The sequence below is a fragment of the Cricetulus griseus genome, chromosome 5 (genome assembly GCF_003668045.3).
Source record: "Cricetulus griseus strain 17A/GY chromosome 5, alternate assembly CriGri-PICRH-1.0, whole genome shotgun sequence".
In the NCBI taxonomy this organism is placed as follows: Eukaryota; Metazoa; Chordata; class Mammalia; order Rodentia; family Cricetidae; genus Cricetulus; species Cricetulus griseus.
This window is the reverse complement of record NC_048598.1, coordinates 190,636,691-190,656,972: the sequence shown is the minus strand read 5'-3', so window position 1 is coordinate 190,656,972 and position 20,282 is coordinate 190,636,691. Positions and strand designations below refer to the sequence as shown.

Genomic DNA, 20,282 nt, shown 5'->3' with positions numbered 1-20,282 from the left:
CAGCACATCTGAGATAACCCACTGAGGGAAGCAAAGGTTTGGTAGAAATCAGTTTCAGAGGGTTCAGGCCAGGGTCTGCTGGCTTCTTAGCCTTGGGCCTGAGGCAGGGCAAGTTTTGTGCATCTCAAGACACTATCAAAAAGATGAGGGCTAGGGACATGGCAAGGTGGGTAAAGTTTTGCTCTCAGTGCATGAGGACCTGAGTTCTATTCCCTGGTGCAGAAGTAAAAAGCTAAGTGTGGTCACAAGAACTAGTGACCCCAGCTCTTAGGAGGTGAAGACAGGTGGATCCCTGAAACACCCAGGCCAGCCACCCTAAGCAGCCCAGTCCTATGAAGAAACCCTATTCTAAAAACCAAATGGATGGCACCTGAGGATGAAAGAATGAGGTTGTCCTTTGACCTTTGTATGGTTATACACATGGATGCACACATATGCATTCATAAACACATAGACATACGTTAAATAACTGTTCAAGAATATCTTGGTCAAGGTTCTACTGCTGTGAAGAGATGCCATGACCACAGCAATTTCTATGAATGGAAACATTTAGCTGAGGCTTGCTTGCAGTTTCAGAGGTTTAGTCCATTACCAGCATGGTGGGAAGCATGCTGGAGCCCAGGCAGACATGATGCTGGAGAAGTAGCTGAAAGTTCTACATCAGGACCTTCAGGCGGCAGTGAGAGATAGCCACTGAGCCTAGCCGGGATTGTGAAACCTAAAGCCCACCCCCAGTGACAAAGTTTCTCTAATAAAGCCATGCATCCTAACCCTTTGGAAGAGTGCCACTCCCCAAGCTGTTAAAACTATGAACCTATGGGGGCCATTTTTATTCAAACCACCACAAAAGTCAAAGAAAATAGGGCTAGGGATGTATTCAGTGACAAAATACTGCCTTGCCTTGAATATGCGAGGATCTGGGTCCCACTACTGTGAGAGCAAGGAGAGAAATCCCCAGGATGGGAGGAAATTCTACAGCTCAGACATCTGCACCTAGAATCCTGAAGAACTTTAAAAGCTGGATGACAAAGCCATCCTTCACACCCACTGGCCAGAAAGACTGCCTTCTGAAAGGTGCCTACTCTGCAGGGAGCCCTGGGTTTTATCCTCTGTAACACACACACACAAACACACACACACACACACACACACACACACACACAAACACACACACACACACACACACACAACACACACACACACACACACACACACACACACACACACACACACACACACACACACACACACACACACACAATAAATACTTGAATACGGATTCATCAATTTATTTAAAACGTCAAAGAAAGATAATAAGCATCTTCAAGGATAGGTAGAATTCACAGCCTTCTTATCCAGCCAGCAGGAATGCAGAATGTGGCGACGCTTGTGCAAAGGTTGGCAGTCCCATAATGCAGCACTTGAACTGTAGGAATGTACGCAGAGGGACAGAACTCCAGGACTAGGCAGGTGCGGCCGCCAGTCTCCATGAAGGTTCTTCATAGTCAGCAAAGGATTTGCAACCCAAGTGCCCACCATCAAATGAGCAGATGAGTGGAGTGGGCTCTAGCCAAGCACCATTAGTGTGCTAGACAAAGTATGGAGGTGCCATTTCCCGATGCATTATGTGTGACCCTGCCAGTGTGCTCAGTGAAAGAAGCCAGATGCAGGAGGTCCTGTGTGATGTGCCTCCGACACAGTCCATACAATATATGGTACAGAAATTAATGGACATACCCAGGGTTCTAACCATTGTCAGGAGCTGTGGGGAGGAGAGATAGCAGTGACTCCTCAATGGGTGTGGAATCTACTCAGAAGTGAATAAATCAGTTTGAAGCTAGACCAACTGGAAGGTCACGCTGCTGGTTAGGTAAGATGACTACACTAAGCCCAGGCAGGAAGGAAATGTGAGGCCTGAGGTTCTCTGAGCTCTAATGAGGGAGGCAGGAAAGGCCCAGCTGCTGGGTCCATGTTCACTGGAACTTCTGTGAAGGGGTGGGGTGGATCCTCCCAGAGTCTTGGAGTGGAGAGCAGTGCTCCTCTGGGTCATCCCCAGGCCTGCTGGGGAGGACTTCTCAGGCCAAAGACCCTCCTTGCCAGGTCTCAGGCTTTGCCCTCTCACAAGGAGGAGAAATAGAAGTGCATTTTAGTGTCATTTCACCTGCTCTATCATTGGGGGCCAAGGAGGAGATGTCTAATAGCAAGCTTAAGGCAAATCAGGGCAACCTAAGGAAGCACACTGTCAAAGCAAAAATGTCAGGAGAGGGCTGGGGTGACTCAGGGTGAGGGTGTTTTCTGAGGATGTGTGAGGCTCTGAGTTCAAGTTCCAGTGCTGTCCCCAGAAAGGCAAATCCATCTGATGAGGACTGTTGACATAATTAATGACTGACATTTTACTGTTGCCCTTGTATACATTTGGGCTTTGCTGTCACTGACAAACACTTTGAGGGTTTCTATTGTTTCAGGGAAGCCAGTGCTTGGAAACCTTATACACTCTGGCTCCCTTCATATCTAACAGCTGCACAGCATGGGGAACTGGGGGAACTATTGCCACCATGTGGAACACTCCAAAATGTCTGCTTTTGTGTCACATGAGGCTATGTGGAGGAGGAGAGGAAAAACTATTAGAAAAGAAGTAGAATTTACCTCAAATCATTCCAGCAGGGGAAAGAGCTGGCAAGGCATGTGTGTGTGTGTGTGTGTGTGTGTGTGTGTGATGTCTCCCCATCTCTCTCTCTCTCTCTCTCTCTCTCTCTCTATATATATATATATATATATATATATATATATGTATGTATACACATATATATGTATGTGAGCATGTATTTGAGTGTATATAGATATATATGTATACAGAGAACACACACACACACACACACACACACACACACACACACACACACACACACAATATATATATATAATATATATATATATATATATAAATGGGTGTTTATGTGTTGAAAATGGAAGAATCTGCTGGTGGGTATAAGACTGCTCATGTTTTTTCTATTTTTGTACAAGTCTGATTTTAACAAGGGGGCATTTGAGCTTGTTCCTAGATTTGACCACAAACCATCTGAGGTGCAATAAGCATGTCAGTTAGAGGGCAGTCACAAAGGGTGAATGTCAATCTCTACTACCCTGTTGTCACTAGAGGTCACACCGATGCCAACAGGAGCTGAGTGAACACTGCCTGGCCACTTTCTGTGCACTTACTCGCTTATTGACCTTTTGCTCCAAGCCCTGCATTATGGATGACAAAGGTGAGTCAGCCTTCTGCTGTGTGAGGCTGGTCAGCAAGGAACCTAGAAAAGGGTTCACTGTACTAGGGGGAAAGGACTGGTCTGACCAACAGGCTCCAAGCAGCTGCAGGAGTCAGCTCTCCCAACACTGTGCCAGATGGGGGAGGTGTGAGGAGCCCCTCCCTGGAGGGATTGTGGGTGCAAGAGGAAAAGTGTGAGGCAGGAAATGGGTGCCAAGTGGTACCAGATGGTGGAAATAGACTCGACACAGGTTCCCTTCTCAGTCCTGGGGTGGCACATGGTTGACCTATCTGCTTGCACAATCCCACGAAGGCTATGGAAGCTGAAGGCAGACATCACCAGATCCTAGATAGGGGCAGAGCCTACCTGCCATTGCCCAAGCTTTAGGTAGAGGCAGATACATGAGAGGCTGCAAGGAGGGGACACAAAGACAGATTCCAGGCTCAGGAACATGAGCTAGTGCTGCCAAGAGGACTGGGAGCCTGACACTGACTGCCCACAGGCCCCTGTGTGTGTGGGAGTCATACAGTTAGTCACTGTCATTGTGCAATCCAGGCATGCCACAGACAATCAGAGCATGGAAATCAAAATTCATGTTGAGACCGACAAACAAGATTAATCCCTGGCTCCTGGGAAGAAGCCTCAACACTTTGGAAGTTTTAGCATCATTTGGGGTTCGTGATTTTGGCCAAAAAGAGTACAGAATGAGTATGAGTGTCAGAGATAGTTATCAGGAATGACCTGTCGAATCTAACAATAAATGGGTCCAGTTTTGCAGAAAATAGGGAGACTTTGACTCCTGTGGCTGCAGCTGCCTCTGTGCCCGTCTCTGCCACGTCCAGCACAGCCTTGTGGACCACCTGTAGGAGAAAGACATCACTCACTGGAGACCAGGAGCACAGAAGAGGAGATTCTGCTGGTGGAGTTGTTTGTTCCTTGCAAGAGCTCTCCCCCTGGGGTTTCCAAGTCTCTGTTCCGGGTGTGAGGTGAGGCATGGCCTGAGTCTGCTCAGTCTCTGAGAATCTGTCTTGCCCTCAAACCAAGGAATTTCTGGAGGGTAGGTATAGGAAACACCAGTCCTTACCCCACACCAGCTTCTCAGGAGACCCACAGGGGACAGCCAGAGTGCTGGCAGCCAGTGCAGGCTTCATTATCCCTCCTGCTGCAGCCTCCTTGGAACATACAACAGCAATGCACAAGGCATGGCTTCTCATTCCCACACTGCCATGCCCTGCTGGTACAAATCTGACCCCGGGGCTCTGAGTGGGCACTGGACAGGTATGGTCAGACTGTGTTTCTAGGAATGTAGAATGAGATTCTAAGACATCTATCTCCTATAGTTTAGATTTTTATATCGAGTGCATTCATCCCTTGTGAATTACTCCACTGTAACTAGTCAAGATTTACTCTCCAGCGGTACAGTGCATTCTGGTGGCATCTACACTACAGCCAGGTTGGTTCCCATGGTGGTCTAAGGCCACCCTGCCCTGAGCTCTAGGGTGAGATTATGTTCATGGTGTAGAGGAGGGACTGGCTGCACAGTATCCAGAAGAGGTATATCGGCTGGAATCCAACTCTCCTGGGTGAGGCAATCTCAGAAATGCAGACTTTCTCACAGGTTTGACATCCCTCACACACCATGCCAAGCCCTCACCCCTGCACATACAGGTCCCAGCGACAACCACCCAGTGTGTCTCTGTTTACCTGAGAGACTTTCAGGTTCTTGGCCCCTGTGATCCCAGACAGATCTGCCTGTGTGGAGAAGACTTCCCTGATGCCCAGTTGTGGAAGGATGTTCTCCAGGCTGTAGTCTGTGGAGATGGAGAACTTGGGCAGATAGAGCTCATCAATCCTCCTGAGAATGACAAAGAGAAAAGACAGAGTCATTGCATGCCATTGCTCCATCAACACACCTGGTAGCTGAGGAACCAGAGACAACCCTGTCACTGGGGAGCAGTCCTCTTGATTTTCCTCCTGGTAATGCATCAATTATGCATTAGTGCCTGAGAGGGACAGGCATGGTAGCTTAGCTGAGAAAGCTTTCTTTTGGCGGAATATGCAGTATTTGTCTTGTTGTGTGGACCTTCACAATTCTCCGAATGACACTTCCATTTTAAATTTCACACTGCATCAGACTCTAGCTCTCCTCATTCCTGAGACCACCCATTCTCAATTTCACACCTCCTCACCTTTTAACTAATCAAATAATGAATAGTTGCATTTCCAATTCCCCACTCCATCCTTGTCAATTAAATAAGGGCCCTCGAGGGAAAGAAATTTTGTGTTGGAGTCTCAGATATCCTCTCAGGGTCTAAACCAGAGTTGGGCACATAGTAGCTCTTCAAGCCATCAATGCATGAATAGTGAATGAGTGAGCGATGAGGGGAAGAGATGCATACAGAGGGCAGAGCTGAAGTTCAGAGCTGACATCATCTCAACCTCACTCCCCTCTGCCTTCCAAACAAATTCAAGAGTCCTTGTATTTACCGCCTGTTAGACACAGATGATGTCATCTGCCAAACAACAAAAATGACAATAAAACAGGCCCAAAACTACCCCGTCAACAGATGGAAATTCACCTCAATCCACCAGGCTCCACTGAAGATCTAATCATTACATGAGTGCTAGTGAGACTCTGAGGTACAGGGACCTTGGACCTCAGGCTGACAGCAAGATGGGAAGCACCCATCTCTGGTTCCTGTGGACACGTACCTGGGCTTCAGGGAGTCCTTCCATCTCTTCAGTGTCTCTGGCTGTAGGCTGGCTTCGAGCTGCTGCATCTTGCCCTCATCAGGGAGGATGAACAGGGCGCTGGCATTGCCTGTGTACTTCAGCTCCACCACTGAGCAGGACAGCTCCTCATCCCGGAAGTAGGGTGTGGTCAGGTCCTCAATGTTCATCATGGGCACCATCACAGTCCTCTTCTTGTCCAAGTGGAACTCAGACTCAAATGTGTCAAGAGGGTCAAAGGGTGTCTTCCATTTTCCTAAATATAAAGAAGGTCATCAGAGAGTAACATCACCTGAGAGCCCCACCACTATGCCATTTCTCTTCAGTTTCTAACTAGTGACAACAAACCTTCAACTGCACAGAGTGTCAGTCAGGGTGGCAAATGCTGGATTGGAAAAAGAAACCTTTTAGGCAGACAAATTCCTAGAGATGAGAGGAGACTCCAAGCTTGGTTTGGAAAGGGAACTTGAAACCACAGCCCAGCTACTTGAGTCCTGAATAACAGTCAGGGTTCTGGGCTCGGGGTGGGGAAGAGAGAGATGAGGATGACAGTGGTGGACTGAAGCCTGAAGAGAATTGGGATCCTGTCTTGCTCAGGAGGAATCATGTCTGGAAGGCAATGTCTTGTGGGACAGGTTTTAGGGGAAACAGGACTAGAGAGACTGAATTTGCACACACCATGAGCAGTCCACGGTCCCATAGATTGGGGACTAATATGTGAGTTGCATGTCTTCAGCTCACACATGGGCTATGGCCACCTCCACAAAGCACAGATATCCCATTTAGGCTTATCCCAGATTCCTAGTTTATGTCCCCATTACCAACCCACTCTGCAGGACTTGGTACTGAAGCAATTGCTTGGGCTCAGGATCCTGCAGTCTAAACATGCATCCCTACCTCACAGCCAAGCAGCCTTGGAGCTTGGATCCTGATGCTAGAGAGCCACACCCTGCAGTCTCTACCTTCAGGCCATCACTGTGCTTCCAGCATTCCCAGCCCACAGCAGCTCTGCAGCCATTCTGGCCTCATGTCCTGTGTCTTCCTTCCTTACTCTTTACCTGTCCATGGCCACCTTGAAGTTTTTGCCCACAGTCTCAGATCCTGCTCTCCCTCTACCCTGGACTTTCCATAATCCAGCCCAGATCCAAAACAGGACTGCTGTCAGGCACCAGGTTCTGGGCTGTCAACTTGCTCCCTGATTTCTATCAGGAAGAGTATTGAGGGTGTGGTCTCTGGATGTCACCTACTAACCTTACCCATTACATCCCCAGCTGGGTCTCCCAACCCTCATCAGAATTGCTGTCCCTGGAGTGTGGTTGGGCATTCTGACCTTCAAGATGCTGGGGTAGCAATTGTGCAAAAGCAAATTTCCAGGAAGCAGCCATACACTAAATACAGAACACAGCCTGGCTGACACTTCCCTTTCATTGATATCTTCTCCCGAATCCCTGGTTTTCATGCCTAGGTCCAGCTCATTTCTGAACGGTTCAAAAGGGAGTCCTCATAGGAATTGCCCATAGGGCTCTTCCATGGTTACAGAACACACTACCTTCCCCCTAAGTTTGGATATATACACTCCTTAGCTCAAGAATTCACCAGCCCACCTGGTCCATTCTACAAACAGACTCTCCAGCAGAGAATGACACCCTTTACAAGAGCATATTAGAAATGCTGGGGTGGGCAGACTGAGGGACCCCATTTCTTAAGGGAAAAGTCATGCCTTCTGCACACTCAGGTAGAGCTGGACATGTGAGTTGTTCATTCTGATAGTAAGTTTGAGTCACAGCCAAATTCAGCCCGCTAATTAGACAGAGAGATAAAGAGTACTGTGAAGTATATACAAGGAAACATAGCTATATCCAAATAATCTTAAGGGAGAAGTAGGGACTGTGGGTAGAGAGACATTAGGCACCCATGTCTCCAGGGTTGTAAGCAACTACTTGCCAGTGGTTGGCCTGAGGATACAAGGTTCTGAGTCAACATCTTTTCCTTCAAACTCCCAACCAGTGGCCATCCTCACCTTTAAAGTAGATGTAATTCACCAGCACCATTACTGTCTCTTTATCCAGGTCTGAAATAAGTTCCTTGATCTTTCCCTGGGTCTGTTTGCTCACATAGTCATTGATGAGCTTTATGGTCTTATGACGCTGCTGGAAGTCAGCCAATGTGGCCTCCGCCTGGTAAAGGACCCTTGCCTTCTCCTTGAACTCTGCCAGGAGCTGCAGGCTCTTTTCAACAAACATGGCACTGCCTGTGCTGATCTGCACCTGGTCCTCTGGCTGGCTGAGCATGTGGAGGAGGTGCCCAAAGCCCCTGTGGATGTCTGCCTCAGGGGTCTCTGTGAGATTGAACTTAAGACCTTCCAGAATCTCATTCAGGGTGTTGCTGCTTGCTCCCAGAGACAGAACAGCCAAGGCAGTTGAGATGCTGAATGGGGAGAAGACGATGTTTTTATCTGGATTCTTTAAAACCAGCTCCTTGTAGAGGCTGAAGGCAAAGTCAGTGTTGATGGAGGCCATGGTTAGACTGTCCACTTTTGTCCCATTTTTCCAATCTTCCTGAAGTTCAGTGTTCCTTCCCAATGTGCCCTCTTGTTGGCAGAGGATGGCAGGGCAGATCCCTGCCATCAAGAGCCCCAGAGTTACAAGGAGGGCCATCTTCTCTGATCTGAAAAGCAAAGATCATTTGAGTCTGGGATGGCCTGGTGTGTCCTGACCATGTCCTTGTCCTTTCACAGGGCTGCATTGTGTCCCTGCTCTACTGCCCCTGGATGCCTCCTTGACCATGCAGGGGAGGTGCACTGGCCACTCAGATGGTAGCCCCACATCATGGGCTCCCTGTTGTCATCATGGGAGGAAGTGCTGTTGCAGTAGCCAGTTCTCCTTACACAGAAGCAAGATCCAAAGAGGCTCCTGGACACGCCAGGTTCACAGAGCAAGCCAGGAGAGGAGTAAAGGGATGGGCACAGCCCTGTGTGATCAGAATGTTTCTCTCCTTCTCACTGCAGAAGGATTCATTAGAAGACTGTGATTCCTCTTACTTTGTGCACAACCACACCACCACAGAACTTAGGTACCTTGGAGCAGATGTAGCACAGGCCCTGACCTGGCCTCTTGGTGACAAGTCTGGGAAATCGTAAGGTCCTTGACTGAAACTGGTGCATGAAGCTGGGCTTGGGAAGGAATAATTGAGAGACAGAACTGGTGATGTCTGGTGCAGTGCCAAATTATTGGTATCCTCTTAAAACACGTGGTGGAAGGACAAACAGGGCAAGGTGCTTTCATCCCTGCCAGGGAACCATATGGTGGCTTTCACCTTGGGCTTGGAAAGCCTGCTGGTAGGACTAAAGGTGGGTGGTGTTCACCTCAGACACCTGGAGCAGAGTTTCTTTTGGCTCTTTGCATGGCTGTGTGGTAACAAGCAAATGTGTGGATCTCTATGGGAAGCCTGGTGAGGACCCCAGGGTAAGTTCTGGCTTATTATGGGATTAAATGGGGTTTAGATGTAGGGAATGTCTGGAAGCCCATCTCTTCCATACACTCCTGGAGTGGGGGCCACCAGTATCCTAAAGGACTTCAGCTGAAGTTTTGTGATTATGGTAAACACCACCTTTACCCTTTGTCCTTTTGTTCAGGTGTCCAAAGGTGAAAGTGGTTGGTCAATGAGTGAGAGGGGCAGGAAGAAGAGGGGGGACTGAGGAGTGTTTAGAGAAACCAAGAAGTGACAAAGTAGAAGAAAGAGGGGCACGTAGATGGAGGGAGTAGAACTAGGAAAATGATGAGGAGACAAGGGGAAGGTGGAGGGGAGAGAAGGCAAGAGCACGGAGGGAATTGAGGGAGCAGAGGAGGAAGTGATGGAGCTAAGCCACTTGTCCCCACGGCCGTCACATGCCTTCATGGACACCAGCAAGTTGCTGTCTTTGCCCTGTGTTTACTTTCAGACTGATGCAAGCATTTCATTGGAGTAGCACTGAATAATATGTTTGTGCCAAAATTGTTTCCAGAGGAAAGAGGTGCCTGGTGTGTGCAGCAAAGGACCTGGCTCAGTGGCTGAGCTAGTTAGTTCCTTCTTCCTTCCCTAGGTGAGGGTGAATCCACTCTGCTCCACCATGGGATCTACTCGGGAAGAGTGTCCCTGACCCCCAGGCAACTCCTGTCAGCTGTAAGCATGGCAGGGCTGCCACCTCCCCCAGAAGGACTCTGCATCAGTCCTGGTCACCATGGCTTTAACAGCAGTACACACACTGATTCAGGTCTCTACACTTTCGCCCTGTGCAGGCTCAGTAGGAGCAGCCTCCATTCTCTCTACAGGAGCATAGCCCATGACACCCACGTCTTCCATAGACAAAAGACCCAGACTGGAGAGATTGTCTCCTGACTCCAACCCTGTGCCCGGGAAACAACTCATCACCCCTCCTCCATCTAAGGCTTCAGGTTATCACCAGTACCACTCAGTCCTTGCACGGCTCCTTCTCTATCCCCAGAGGGCAGGAATGCTGACATTACCTGCAGAGCCGATGTCTGTGACAGCTGAGTCCTGATGTTCCTGGTTGCTGCCTGCCTTGTGTGTTGTTCTCTCCAGTGCACACTGATGCCTATTTATCCTTACCAGGGCTCCTCCCTCTGCTTAGGAAATGCTGGCAAGTACAAGCAGTGCTCTGTGCTCAGACTGGAAATGGGCAGACAGGATGATTTCTGGTAATGTGCATTTAGAGGCAGAACCACTTCCCGACAGGAAATTGCCCAAAAGTGTTCTAAGCAAGCCTACTGTCTCCTGGCCATGTCAGGAACAAATAGAGTGTGCCCAATCCCTGCCCCCTTGTCACCAGATAGGGCTGTGGCCTACATTTGTCCTGTACTATTTAAGTCACTTGGAAAAAAAAAGACAACTCTCTGTCCATTCGATAGGGAGGCTCACACATTAATAAACACATGTCTCAATGTTGACAGAATCCCACCTGCTCCTGTGTAACTGTCCTGTCTGGCAGCAATGGGCATGTTAGCAATAGAGACTTGCTTTCCCCTCTTGGGCTATCATACTTCTGAAAGGAAGCTTCCTTGTCTGTTGGTGAAGGAAAACCCCTGAAAGGAATCTGTGTCTGTGGACCTTGCTGGCTGATCTGAATGCAGTACTGTATAGAGATGGGGACATTGCAGGACAGAGCCTAATTACCTTCACCTGGGCTAATTGCTAAGTGCTAAGTGCTAAGTGCAGCCATGTCTGCTCCCTTTGTGTCAGAACTAAACCTTGTGACAATAGAGTCTATTAACTTATAGACAAGCAGCTTCACTCCAATAGCTAAGGATGTCAGCAGATAGCATCTTGAGCCTGTAGAAATCCCCCCATCTTGATGTATCTGCCTCTTTGAGGTTCCCACTCCGACATTTTAAACTTACCTTGATTTGTGACATTCTTTTTTTTTTTTTTACTTTTTTAAATATTTTATTTATTTGTTATGTATACAACATTCTGCTTCCATGTATATCTGCACACCAGAAGAGGGCACCAGATCTCATAACGGATGGTTGTGAACCACCATGTGGTTGCTGGGAATCGAACTCAGGTCGTCTCAAGAGCAGCCAGTGCTCTTAACTCTGAGCCATCTCTCTAGCCCCGATTTTTGATGTTCTTTCTCTTTTTTTTTTCAACTTTTTTATTTGAATGAGAAACAAGATTGTTTTTCATGACAATCCCACTTCCTTCTCAAACCCGTCTTCACCTACCCCCCCCAACTATAACCTTATCTGTCACATATCTTTTCTGCTCCCCCTGGATGGTGAGGCCTTCCATAGGGTGTCATCAGAGTCTTTTGTATCATTTGGGATAGGGCCTAGGCCCACCCCCGTGTGTCTTGGCTCGGGGAGTATTCCTCTTTATGGATTGGGCTCCCAAAGTCCACACCTATGCTAGGGATAAATACTGAGCTTCTACAGGAGGTCCATAGATTTCCGAGGTTTCCTCACAAAAACCCATGTTCCTGGGTCTGGATCAGTCCCATGCTGGTATTCCTGCTATCAGACTGGGGAGCAAGAGTTCCCAGATGTTCAGGTCAGTTGTTTCTGTGGGTTTCACCAGCCTGGTCTGGACCTCTGTGCTCTTCACTGGTCCTTCTCTGCATCTGGGTTCCAGTTCAGATCGGTGATTAGTTATGGGTGTCTGCTTCTACTTCCACCAGCTGCTGGATGAAGGCATATAAGTCAGTCATCAATCTCATAATCAGGGGAGGGCATTTAAGGTAGCCTCTCCTCGGTTGCTGAGATAGTTAGCTTGTGTTGTCTTTGTAGATCTCCAGACATTTCCCTAGTGCCTGATTTCTCTGTAAATCAAAAATGTCTCCCTCTATTATGATATCTCCATTCTTGTTATTCTTCCCCTGAGTCATACTTTCTGCTCCCTCATATCCTCGGCATCCCTCTTCTTCTCCCCTTCTCATTCTCCTAGCTCCCTCCCCCTTCTTCCCATGCTCCCAATTTGCTCAGCAGATCTTGAACCTCTCCCCTTCTCCAAGGGACCAGGTATGTCTCTCTTAGGGACCTCCTTGTTTATTAGCTTCTTTGGCAGTGTGGATTGTAGGCTGGTAATCCTTACTCTTTGTCTAAAATCTGCATATGAGTGAGGACATATCGTGTTTGTCTTTTTGAGATTGGGTTACCTCACTCAGAATGGTTTCTTCGAGTTCCATTCATTTTCCTGCAAACTTCAAGATTCCATTGTTTTTTTTCCCGCTGAGTAGTAATCCATTGTGTAAATGTGTACCACATTTTCTCTATCCATTCTTCGGTTGAGGGGCATCTAGACTGCTTCCAGGTTCTGGCTATTACAAATAGTGCTGCTATGAACATCATTGAACAGATGACCTTGTTGTATGAATGTGCTTCTTTTGGGTATATGCCTAAGAGTGGATTGCTGGATCCTGTGGTAGACTGATTCCCATTTTTTTGAGGAGTCACCATCCTGATTTCCAAAGTGGCTGTTTTCCAAAGTGGCCTGATTTCCAAGATGGCACCCCCACCAGCAATGAAGAAGTGCTCCCCTTTCTCCACATCCTCTCCAACATGAACTGTCATTGGGGTTTTTGGTTTTGGCCATTCTGACAGGAGTAAGATGGTATCTCAGAGTTGTTTTGATTTGCATTTCCCTGATGGCTAAGGATGTTGAACACTTTCTTATGTGTCTTTCGGCCATTTTTAATTCCTCTATAGAGAATGGTCTATTTAGTTCTGTACCCCACTTTTTAATTGGGTTGTTTGGTGTTTGGGGGAATAGCTTCTTGAGTTCTTTGTATATTTGATGTTCATTCTCTTGTAAATCTATAAAGTTTTTATGAAATTGCTGTCACATTAGAACATGTTTGGGTGACCTAAGCCAGTGTTCTTGGACCACAGTCACTCACAATGGCTCTTATACAGCACCATTCCCTCAGGATGACAACGGTGGGGTTTGTGTGAACAGTGGGGTTAGAAACTCAGCAGGCAGGGTCAGATCTCATCAGCTGTCCCCAAGATGGAAGTGCTGGTCCTAACAAGGAGAATTTTTAACTGTGTCAACAGAAGGCTAAATGCACAGCTCTCTGTACCAGAGAAGCAAATGACCTATGGTACATCACTCCTTGCCAGGAGCCACACTTCCCTTCCCAGAAATGTCAGCAAGCTCAGGCAAGGGCACTCAGCTCCCATGCAATCCAGACAGGATAAATCAGCTCTAAGATGCCTACTCTGCTCTCATTTCCCCCTCCATGACTCTCGTGAGTCTTTAAACTTCCCTCTGAATCATCACAAGCCAGGCCTCCATCCCCTGCACAGCTCTCCACATTCTTGTCTTCCAGCTCCCACTGAACATCGCACTGACATCCCAACACTCAGGGGCTTTTCTAGCCCAAAGTTCCAAAGTCCTTCTTTACTCATCTCCAAACCCTAGTAGGTCTGTCACAGCAATAGCCCACTTCACTGGTACCATCTTGTCTTATTCAGGGATTCCTGGCTGTGACAAAACACTGTGACCAAAAAGCAAGATGGGCAGGAAAAGGTGTATTTGTCTTTTACCTCCACATTGCTGTTCATCACTGAAGAGACTTAGGAGAGGAACTCAGAAGGGAAAGAACCTGAGACAGAAGCTGATGCAGAGATCCAGGAGAGGTGCTACTTACTGGATTTCCAGCCCTGTCTTGCTCACTTTTCTTTCTTACGGAACCACCAGTTGAGGATTGGAACCAGCCACAGGGGGCTGATACCGCCTTCATCAATTAAGAAAATTCCTTAGAGCCAGATTTTTAATTAAGGTTCCCATAGTATTTAAGTATTTGCATGCTAAGTTGACATAGTCCAGTCAGCCTGGGGCTCATGAACAAAGTGGTCATGGAGATAGAGATGAGGGTTATGCATGGGTTTGAAAACATGGACCACCAGTCAGCAAAGCTGATCTGTCTCCATCTGCCACTAAGTGCCAGATCTGCAAGCAACAGAGACCAATGCTGAGCCCCAGATATGGCAGCATTTCCTAGAAGCCTAGCCAATGACCTGGTGGCAAGTTAATCACACTCAACCCCTTCCTTCTTGAAAACAAAAATGGTTTGTCCTAACTGGATGTGGTGATTGTCCCAAAAGATTTGAGTGTTTGAATGCTTGGCCCACAGGGAGTGGCATTATTAGGAGGTGTGCCCTTGCTGCAATTGGTGTGCATTGTTGGAGAATTGTGTCTCAGTTCACTTCCTGCTGCCTGCAGATCAAAATGTAGAACTCTCATCTTCTCTCTGGTACTGTGTCAGGCCTGACAGAAAGATGAAAGGGTCCTTTGAAAACCAGTTACATGCCAATTATACAGCAACAGTCTGGAGGGCTGTGGCAGCATTCTCTAGAATGTGATACATGTTTTAAATCAAGCCCCATATATGGTGAGGCTTCTCCCAAAGCCAGAATACACAGTCCATGAATTAAGGGGTGAAAAGTGAAGAGTTCTACACACAATCACCCCTAAGGATCTAAATGAAGATTTTTTGACTCCTATTCCCATGAACAAAATTCTGCTGGCATAGAAATTTTGGTTCTAGAGGTCAGATTACTCCTGCCAGGAGACAAAACAAACATTCCACTGAACTTAAAACCCAGATTTCTAGTGGGACACTTTGGGTTTCTGATGGCTTTTATCCAACAGTTTAAGAATGGAATAACTGTGTTAGGTGGAGTAATTGATCCAGATAAGCCAGCAGAATTGGATTGGTTCTCCACAGTGGAGAGAATAAAGATTATGTCTGGAGTTCATGTGATCCTTTGGGGGAATCTCTTTGTGTTACCATATCCAGAGATTAGAGTCTTGTGAAACTATCACAATCTAATGCAGTCAGGATGACACAGGGGATGAAGAAATGGGTCACTTATCCAGAAGAGAGCAAAGAATATAAAGTGGATGAACATAGTTATAAATACCAGTGAAGGCTGTGTGACCAGTTCCAGAAATTAGAATTATGATTGACGTGAGTGTTTCTGTCATTTAAGATTAGCAATGTATTTGTACAGATATTTATGTTTTCTTTCCTCAGTTTCTTTATCATGCAATGTAACATCAATTCAGAGAATACAAGTGCATAGAATATTCAAGTTAGACATGTGAAAAGAATGACTGTCAAGGAACATCACTGCCTATTATAAAATTAATGGTGCATTTCTGGTCAGATAATGCAGAGTTGTATCATATTAGGTGTTATTTTGATATGTTAAATATATATAATATATTTGCAATTGTACCTGGAATACTTAAAACATGCAAGACATAGCTAAGACCTGCTTATTGTTTTCAATGGGAAATTAAGCATGAATTAATTAAGGACACATGATATGTGTCAAGGTTCTAGACTCCATCTAGAATTAAGTAAAATCAAGCATCTGGCAATACCTGTCATGTATTGTTTCTTAAATAACAACTTTAACTAGGGAGAGGTACATTTACTCTGGATCTTTTGAGATGGGAAGAACCAACTTAAATCAGGCCACACTTTCTGCTGGCAGCCTAGATAAGGACATGAAAGAAGGAAGCTTGCTCTCCCTGCCTGTTGCTCTCACTCTCCCTGGCAAGTCCATTCCTTCACTGGCATCAGAGCCTACTCTTTCAGGATCCCAGCCTATGCTGAAGATCCGGTGAGACATCTCGGCCTGTGGACTGAACTACTAGGGCACATTCTTGGACCTTCCATTGGTAGACAGCCATTGTTGGACTAATTGGACCACAGCTTTGAAGCCATTGTAATAAATCCTCTTTCTTTATGCATAAAATCATTGTGTCAGTTTTGTTCCTCTAGAGAACCCCAACACATGAAAGTTAATGGCCTATTCACTTAATATGTTGAATGATGAATGGTATTTATGGGAACTAAGTCATAACCCAACATAATTTAGTTCTATAAGGCAATGTTCCACTCTCCACAATCATGAGGTTTTCATCAACAAGCCATGTAGACTCTTCACCGCAGTGGTGGCTTTACTGTGACATTGTCAGTTATCACTTGTATCTTCTGGATAGAATGTGGACAGCAAACAGGGAGAGTGTCACAGGTTTGAGTTATGAAACTACAGATCGCCATTTCCTCCTAACCATTGGTTTTGTTCAGTGCTGCTTTAGGAAACAGAATCTTGCTATGTAGTAAAGGGTTATGGTTTGAATGTGGAATGTCCCCAGAGGCTCAGGGGTTTGAATCCTTGTCCTCCTGTTGGTGACACTGCTTTGGGAAGCCAGTGACTAACTTTACTAAAGCTGTGAGCTAGAGAGATTTAACTGGCTGAGTTCTGACTGAGATTTCTATTTCCTGATTCTTCAGATGGGACACGCTGAACCTCCCTGGAGCCTTAGATTGAAACTTGGCCTGCCACGCTGCCTGTCCTGCCAAGAACTCAAGAAGCAAAATTAACCTTTCTACATCCAAATTACTTCTGTTGGGTATTGTGACCATGCAACAAGGAAAACAATTAACATACCCAGGCTGTGCTCACTCTCCTCATCTCCCCATCTCAGCCTCTCTAGAGCTGGGATTACATGTGTGCACAGCCTCCCAAGTCCTACCCACCTGACATCTCTTCTCCCTTCTCCCCTCACTTCCTCCTCTTTTGCTTTCCCCTCCTTCTTCTCTCTCTTCCCCCCTCCCTATTTCTCTTCATCCATTCTCAGAAGCCAAGTATGAGCAACCATTTCAACAGCCTCAGAGAGATTGCCCATCATAAACCATGAGAGGGCTGGGGTTACCTCGGTGGTAGGGGGTTCACCCAGAAAACACAAGACCCTGGCTTCAGTCCACAGCACCAGAGGAAAAAGGAAAAGAAAATGCTCATGAGAGTGCACTTAGACAGGCAACCTCAGCACATGTCAGGTCTTCAGCCAACAGTGTGACTCTTGAGAGGCCCTGAGGAAGAACCACCCAGCCTGGCTCCTCATGGGTGCCTGACACTGGAATATTACATGTTTATTGTTTCAAGCTTTATATTTGGGGACAATTTATTCTGCATCAGCAGATGAATGAAAAGAGACCAGTCTCCCACTTATTCCTTAGGACCAAGGGAGAGAGTAAGGACAGACATGTCACAAGACAACATGCAGAGTCACACTGAAATGACTAAGGTGAGTCCTTCATGCTCTGACTCCATCTCACCTTTGCTCACACAGTTCTCAGCCTTCTCTGTTCACCCTTAAGAGTCATGTCTGACTTCACATGTGGTTGAGGCTTCCATGGATACATCCATGGTACACAAGAATCAACCAGAGTGAGTAAAGGAATCCACAATAACTCAAATAAAGACACAATAACTCAAAATTTTGTTTGTCATATTATGAATGAAATAGTCTCTATGCTCTTCCAGGAAAGAACATTTCAAATTATCTGACCTTCATCTAAGCAGGATGTAAATTATGGCCTTGTGGGTTTTGCCTTAAACATGCTGAGCTTGGGCACCTACAGACTATTTGGACTGAGCATGTGCTCACTCTTGGTCTGACCATTAATAAATGTACTCAAACCATTAATTGGATGAATAGCATTGCTGTCAATAACTATCTCACATGGATCACTTCAATACACAGTGGTGTCTCACAAGGGATTCTTTCCTAGGCCAGAGTTCCCCTTCCTGCCCTTCTTGCTCTCTCCCAAAACAGACCACGATGACCACCAGTGCTGCTCTGTCCTTCATGAATAAGACTCTGTTGTATCCTCTGCAGCATCTGCTGAGGTGGGCTCCGTTGTTGACTGCCATTGTGCAGCATCCCAGGGCCAGACACCAGTTGATGCTGAGCCAAGCCAGGAGTGTGGTCCAGACCAGCTGGATGGTGTCCATCCTGTCCATCAACACAGGCTTGGTTCCTGCTGACCCAACCCATCCTGGATGTGGGGACACACTAATGTAACAGATGAAAAATGGCACAGCCTTCCTGGTGGTGTGAAGGATGGCTTTGTTATCCAACTGTTTGAGCTAATCAGAATTCTAGGTACACATTCTTGAGCTGTAGACATTTCCTCCCATCCTGGTGGTTTTCTCCTCTCTCTCACAAAACTGGGCACCCCAACCTTTACATATGCAAGCCAAGCCAGCATCCCACCAAGAAACTAGCTCCCCATGCCTTTTCTCTTTCTCCTTGAACATTTACTTTATGTCATTGTATGTGTTTGAAATGTGTAAGTGTACATCCTGTGCATATACACATGAAGGTCAGAAGTCAAACTCATGTCACTCACCACCCTTGCAGGGTTTTTTGTTTTTTTTTAAGATTTTATTTATTTATTATGTGTACAGTCTTGTGCCTGCGTGCCAGAAAAGGGCACCAGATCTCATTCCAAGTGGTTGTGAGCCACCATGTGTTTTTTGGGAATTGAACTCAGGACCTCTGGAAGAACAGACAGTGCTGTTAACTGCTGAGCCATCTCTCCAGCCCAACCCATGGTGGTTTTAAGTTAGAATCTCTTTATAGGCCTGGAAGACTCTGAATGTGTAGGTTGGCTAGCCAGGGAGTCCCAGGGATCCACCAGTCTTCACCTCCTCAGAGCTGGGGTCATTAGTCGATGTGACCATGCTTGGGTTTTACTTCTGTACCAGGGAACAGAACTCAAATCCTCATGCATTAAGACCAGAACTTTACCCACCCCGCCATGTTCATAGCATTCATCCTCTTGATAGTGTCTTTAGATACACAAAACTTGGCCTGCCTCAGACCCAAGGCTAACAAGCCAGCAGACCCTGGCCTGAACCATCTGAAACTATGATTTCTATCAAACCATTGCTTCCATCAGTGAGTTATCTCACATGACCTGTCCCAGTGACAAAAGGCTAACTGACACACCCCTCTATATACTGTCTGTTCCTTGCCCTCAGAAACAACATCAGAAAACAGACAGCGGCAGCCAGCGGGGTGGCAGCTCCGCATCCTCTCAGGAGGTTCTGGAGTTGGCTGTGATGGTTGTGTTGGGAGAAGGCTCAGTGAGGACCTGCAGATGATGCAGTTCACAGTGGCTGTCCCTTGGGGACCCTCCCATCTGGGCGGAGCTACCCTTATGATTTCCTCATCCATAAATAATAGGATTAGGGAATGATGTACATACACACCCAGGGTTCTAACCATTGTCAGGAGGTGTGGGGAGGGGAGATGGCAGTGACTCCTCAATGGGTATGAAATCTACTCAGAAGTGAATAAATCAGTTTGAAGCTAGACCAACTGGAAGGTCACGCTGCTGGTTAGGTAAGATGACTACACTAAGCCCAGGCAGGAAGGAAATGTGAGGCCTGAGGGGAGGTTCTCTGAGCTCCAATGAGGGAGGCAGGAAAGGCCCAGCTGCTGGTTCCTTGTTCACTGGAACTTCTGTGAAGGGGTGGGGTGGATCCACCCAGAGTCTTGGAGTGGAGAGCAGTGCTCCTCTGGGTCATCCCCAGGCCTGCTGGGGAGGACTTCTCAAGCCAAAGTCCCTCCTTTTGAGGTCTCAGGCTTTGCCCTCTCACAATGAGGAGAAACAGAAGTGCATTTTAGTGTCATTTCACCTGCTCTATCATTGGGGCCAAGGAGGAAATACCTAATTGGCAGTTTAAGGCCAATTAGAGCAACCTAGTGAGACACTTTGTCAGAGCAAAAATGTCAGGAGAGGGCTGGGGTGACTCAGGGTGAGGGTGTTTTCTGAGGATGTGTGAGGCTCTGAGTTCAAGTTCCAGTGCTGTCCCCATAAAAGCAAATCCATCTGATGAGGACTGTTGACATAATTAATGACTGACATTTTACTGTTGCCCTTGTATACATTTGGACTTTGCTGTCACTGACAAACACTTT

At 46.8% G+C, this 20,282-nt stretch overlaps 1 protein-coding gene across 1 annotated transcript; it reads right to left on the bottom strand.

Moving 5' to 3' along the window:
* Nucleotides 1-3,931: 3,931 nt before the first annotated feature.
* On the bottom strand, nucleotides 3,932-8,653 carry LOC100764548 (serine protease inhibitor A3N). The gene is made up of 4 exons (XM_035445645.1): nucleotides 8,017-8,653; nucleotides 5,979-6,252; nucleotides 4,971-5,121; nucleotides 3,932-4,126 (listed from the first exon to the last, which is right to left on the bottom strand). The coding sequence occupies exons 1-4, from the start codon at nucleotides 8,651-8,653 to the stop codon at nucleotides 3,932-3,934; spliced, it is 1,257 nt and encodes a 418-aa protein (XP_035301536.1).
* Nucleotides 8,654-20,282: the final 11,629 nt, after the last annotated feature.